The 6000-nt window shown below is 37.0% G+C and overlaps 1 protein-coding gene across 1 annotated transcript in view; it reads right to left on the bottom strand.

The window, feature by feature from the left end:
- Positions 1 to 885: 885 nt before the first annotated feature.
- LOC135216175 (malignant T-cell-amplified sequence 1-like) overlaps positions 886 to 6000 on the bottom strand; it is a 44851-nt gene continuing 39736 nt past the window's right edge. Inside the window, exon 4 of the mRNA XM_064251303.1 lies at positions 886 to 1255. Within this exon, the coding sequence (XP_064107373.1) occupies positions 972 to 1255 (284 nt within the window). The 3' untranslated portion in view covers positions 886 to 971. The remainder of the gene's footprint in view (positions 1256 to 6000) is intronic.

Below are 6000 nucleotides of genomic sequence, written 5' to 3'. Positions count from 1 at the left end.
GCATGAAAAAACCTCTCCATCACATGGACTGCTGTTCTTCAGCTTGAAGTGAGTCTTTCACTGGACAAGTGTAACTCAACGAGTAGGACTAGTGAAGAAATGTGTCATCCAATCGGTTACTGGAGCTTGTTAACAAGACAGGAGAGAGGTAAGGTAACTATATAGTGTAATTCACTTTTTCCTCTGCATCAGGAGAGAGGTAAGGTAACTATTCGTATAGTGTAATTCACTTTTTCCTCTGCATCAGGGACCAAGTTGGGTTGGTTTTGGTTGGCCTATCATTCATTCTTGATTTCATTGCCATGACCCAGATGGCTAGTACTCAAGATCACAACATTGTTCCATTTCCCATTCCAGCCTAGAGTCCAGGAACAAAGAAGACCATCTCCTCTTCCCAGAGAGAGCCACCAGTCACAACCTTATTAAGTACTAGACATTTAAAAAGGAATATATAAGAAAGCTTCCTGGTGACATTATCACTGATGTAGATTTCTCAAAGTAGTAACCTACAAAGATTTCACCGCACGGTTACAGTAGCTTATTTTTTCTTGTCTCCTTCAAGAATGAATTCTTTGGACAGGGCATTCCTATGATCTGAGAATACTGAACAGGAAGCCTTATTACACTGCTTGACAATTGTAATCAGTTTTCAACCTAGAAATAAAATTTTTTTAAAATAATCATTTACAATTAACCTTATAACTGACTACTTTGAAGCTGTACTTTAATTTTAAAAACATACTAAAAATTGTAAAATTTCTTTAACCATGGAATTATAACTCTCAGTTTCCAATACAATTTGCTAGGATAATTCCAACCATCAGTTTGAGCAAGGGTCATTAACTTCTTAAATTAATAATGGTAATAAAAGCACTGTAAGGTGAATACAGATAATTTTTTCTTTTATTATTAACTTTTGGATCATTCCACATTTTACCGCACTTTAACAGTTCTAAACTTTACACTAAAAGTTACTTGACAGGTTTCATATACCACAAACCATCATTAAGGTAATGACAATTTTCAATACCTACACCTTTGTTAGTCTTTGCTATGTCATCTGAAGACAAAGATGTAATTCCAACACACAAGGCATGCTGTTTCCCTTCAGCCATCACAGCTACAACCGTATTTTGGTCTACTTTGGACATCTTAGCACCTGGTGATGTGAGTCCTGGACACATTATATTAGCACCGCTTAATATAAAACGAATGGCACCTTTGTCCACTTGCATCCATGGCAGCATAAATGGATCTGTAAATTTTATATGAAAAGACATGGTTGTTAATAATGCCATGAAAGTGTGTGTAAATGAATACTGTGAGTACTTTAAGTGTTAAGTACTCTCAGTATTAATTTACTCTTTTCCTACTAAATGCCTTTTACTGAAACGAATTAGCTGTCACAATTAGTTTAAGTTTTGATTTCTAAGATTACAGTACAACAATATGAATTTCTATATTATCAAGTAAACAGAAAAATAACATAATGCTTTCAAATAAATAGAGTAATTCTAAAGAGGACAGAGGGAAACCATTCTTAGCCTAATCTTTGAACAGATGCTTGGTTGCATTGTTCAGATGCGTTTAACTAGACCAGCAAGAACAGGGGTTAGACTGTCAAGTCAGGGAGAGGGGACTGGCATCACTTTAATCCACCGAGCCAATTTAAGCCCAACCATCACATTTACATGAAATACTTTGCTATCTACTATATGAACCCAAGGAAAAAATATTCCAGATAAAAACAGGGAGGTGAATTTGTCTGACTGTCAGACTCCCATCCTTCATACCTGGAACTGATAGTTCCACCTGAACGGTTGGGTGCAACTTAGAACTATGTGAGCTTAATAGCAGGGATGCTAGCATTCCCCCCTTTCTGAAAGACTGGGTCCCTTGCTCAATGGACATGAAATCAGAAGGAGAGATATCCAGTTATGTAGTTATGTAGTATATACATATTTCTTTCTAGTTGGCCTCTTCTAGAAGAAAGGAAGTCAGCTCTTCCATGGCTCACCTGAAAGAAGTGCTGGCAGATGTCAATCTGAGATTTAAGTTCAAATCTGCAAAAAAGAACAGACTAAGGAGGAAAAAGTTTTGAAAAGAAACCTGAGAAGTTTATTGCAGCTGATGAACCTTCCTCTAAGAACAAAACCAACAGAGAGAGTCTATTAAGGTTATTCCTGCCTGAAGATAGATATCTTTGTCAACTAAAGTTGTTAGAATTACCTGCCTTTCCCTACTGATTCCCTAGAAATCTATGAAATTGTAAGGGAAGTCTAGTCACATGAGAAGACCCAAGTATACAACAGGGCAAACTTAGTGAAATTACTTTTCTCTATTGAATCTACATGAATCAGAAGTGAAAAGGAAAAAGTTACCTCAGCAGATGTTAAACAGAGAATCCCGATTTGAGAATTCCATCCACATTCATGGTCTGGAGATTCTTGCTTTCTCCAAATTCAAATAAACAAAAATTAAGAGCATAGTACAGAAATATGGCTATTAGAATTATGAGGAAAGACAGATACACAATAACCACACTGTCCTAAAAATAAGCAACCTAGTTGATCTCCAGAGTTGTGCCCATAACTATGATTTGATGTTTTTATCCGAGACTCTTGTAAGTTGTGAAAAGTCAAAGGTTGAGTTTTCAACCCTGGGGTTTGATAGTCCAGACTTCATTATCGTCATAATGTAGTTGTCATGGATTAAGTCGAACCTTAGAAAGTGGTTGACATAACGGGTAAAGCATATCAAACCTTTCCCATATACATATAAAGTATCTACATAGTTCTGTAACATAATGTACAATCATTATTTCAATACTTTAACCATAATGTACTTCTGATATTATATTAATAATTTATGTAATGTATACTATGTACAGAAGTAGGCAACAAGTTACAACAGGGTTAGGTTCTTGCATGCATGTCTGAAGTAGATTTTTATGTAAATCAGTTTGCAATTCAGTCTAAAGTACAGTTAATACCATATGATGCTGCTAATAGGGCAGGGTAATTAAAACTGATGATGCCTGAGCACGAGAGAGTTCTTCCGAGATGGCAGTTGTCGAATAATTTAGTAGGCAACTGTCATATGGTGTGTATTCTTATGCATCTGCCTGCCCAGCCCTGCTGCCAGAAGTTCGGTTATAAATACCAATGGTTGTCTGTCAAGCAGGTTGCAAGTCAGATGGTACTTGTATTTCTAATTCCACTGTTGGAAAAATAGCCTGGCTAAAATCCAGAGCCAATTCGGATCGCATTAACGAAGCTTGTCTGACACTTAATATTTCAGATGCTACATTAGATCCTGATCCCAAGAATTTAAATGAAATGCTGATGGCTATTTTCATAAGGTATGTCCCTAGAAAGATGATCAAATTTAGGACAAATGACCAGCCATGGTTTTGGTGGTACATGTAGACGAAGCACCATCCCATGACAATGATGTAGATTACAGTTAATTAGGGGTCTATGGTGAGGACTAGGGAATTCCATAACTTTTGAACTGTTACCAACGGTAAACAACTTCGGGAAGCATATAGAATAGTGCAATTCATTTACAAGTGCTTGCACAATGGTGGGCAGGGCTATGTCTATTTCTCTTATATAATTTATTTCAATCATTATACTGTTTACCTTTAGTATGTACGTACGTATTGAATTTATCTTTTTCTTGTAAACTTACATATGAAAGTAAGATACTATGACTGTCTATTTATAACAATTTAGTTATTGTAGCTTTAGTTTCTGCTTATTTACTCATCCACTCACCTATTCATTCTAAAAAATAAGGGATACATAAAATGAGGAAAACTAGGGGTGACATAGGGAAAGGGAGGCACTGCTCTTGTTGGGGTATGTGCAACCAAGATTGTGTGAGACCTACATATCGTAATACATTTAAATGGAATGACCTTGAAAGAAAAGCAAGAAAAAAGCATCATATTGTATATGCATACTTAAGACCAGTATCAACACAGCTCTCCTTATATTTATATACTAAACAGATCAAGTAAAATTGATGTGCTACATACATGTATTTGTATGTTAAATGGTTAAAGGGTTTAAGCCCCATCACAACGTTCAAACCCCGAAAGGAATGATGCAACCTCAAGAAACTGCAAAGCAGTGGTGACTGTTCTCTCCAAAGGATCAATACCAATGTTTGGCTCTCTCCTGACATGAAACCTAGGCCGAGATTAAGCAAACAAAGAGAACAAGAGTAGCTCATAAGGAAAATATGAAATAAAGTCAGTGCAAGAACTTAAACCACCATCCACTTACAAAAGGGATGATTTCAAGAGGAAAAACAAGCCTTGCTGCACCACATATGACTGAAGCCAAATGGAGTGGAATCTACAGGTTATCACAAACAGGAGACATTGCCCAGAAAAACCACTTCCTGGTGTCTCAAACATAAAAAGGGCCAAGAAGAGTTGGCCACAACCACTTCTCAAAAGTGAGAGAACTTGAATCATCACAGCAAGTTTGATCTGTCAACCTTGGTGAAGAACATGCACTCCTAAGAACCATGTTTTCCTATTGGTGCCTTGTTCCTTAGTCTATATGAAAATGACTCCTCCCAAGGGCATGGGCAGGGAAGGAGACATGGGGGACAACTAAGAAAAGATCCCTCAAAAATCAGGGGTTTATCCGCCAGTAATCATGCCAAGGCAGCCAAAATAAATAGTGTGGGATGAAGACAACTGGTGGTTTAAGAAAGACTCTTGGCTTGCCTAATACCAAGCAGATAGACTAGAGCTCCAGTAATTAAGTAAACAAGATAGCTGGATCACCAGAGGAAAATATATTTTTTACACCTTTACCCCTTCCCATATAAAAAAGCATAGGGAAAAGGAGGCTTGTCAAAAAGATACGCAGACTGCATTGAGACTGATACTAAAGAATGTCATGGACATTCAACAGCAATTTGCAGACTGCCTTGAGACTAATACTAAAGAATGTCATGCATATTCAACAGCAGTAAGTGCTGATTTTACTGTGCCAGCACCAAAAAATTAACTGACTGGGCAGTGGGCAGGGCTATTGGGTAACTAAATTATGTGAGGTACAAGAACTGGGTACAAGGGAGTACCTGAATTTGAGGATGGAGGGTACTAGTCTTCCACACATAGAAACAATGCCAAATAACTGCAGAGGCAGCAGCTCATTGCTACTGAAACAATGGGTATCACAATAGGTTTCTAGTATCTGGACCCATCCAGCAATCAATACAGTACCTTAAACAAGACTGGTCAAAAGAACTACTAGTGGAGTGTGAGCACAGATAGGGTGATAGCACAGGCAATCTTTCTTAGATTTTGGGACATAAAAAAAAAGTTCTGTACATTCATTTGTTCTGATCATCTTCAAATTTCTGTCTTTTTAAGCACTGTACTACACTTGTGATTGAAAAAAATTACTGGGTATATATAACATACTTATCACACATTTTATGGTCTTCATTAACTTGGTGAGCATTTTATGATGTTGTTTCAGTCCTCTGGATTAGATTTGTCCACTGCACTACTGCAACCTGTCCATTACCCTTCATGTTGTACAGCTGGTTACATACTGCCTTTCGTTCCAATTTTGGTGCTGTACAGCTACATTACAACTAGATTCAATGTTCCATACATCTCAGTATTTCAACATTTGACCATCTTCACTATAATCCCACAATTATCACCAAGTTTGCATGCCATTTTTAATTTGGTTTTCCCCTTTGACTTTCATGTGTATAAATTCAAGTTTTCTCCTTTAGTTTATTTTCCCAAGTGTAATCGCACATTTTCAAAAAGTCTGCTTATTGCAGCTGCTCATAGCACACTCACTCATTGAAATGCAAATATATCTATGGTCCTTTGATTTTCATTTGATATGACCTTTTTGTATTATTGGAAATAACACAATATACATACTCCTTGAAATGAAGTAAATATATTTTGCGGTTACTTTACCCTGTCTTCCTCTGATCACATGATCATACTTG

This window comes from Macrobrachium nipponense, chromosome 6, assembly GCF_015104395.2.
Source record: "Macrobrachium nipponense isolate FS-2020 chromosome 6, ASM1510439v2, whole genome shotgun sequence".
In the NCBI taxonomy this organism is placed as follows: Eukaryota; Metazoa; Arthropoda; class Malacostraca; order Decapoda; family Palaemonidae; genus Macrobrachium; species Macrobrachium nipponense.
The sequence above is the reverse complement of the archived record's forward strand: the minus strand, read 5'-3'. Positions and strand labels throughout refer to the sequence as shown.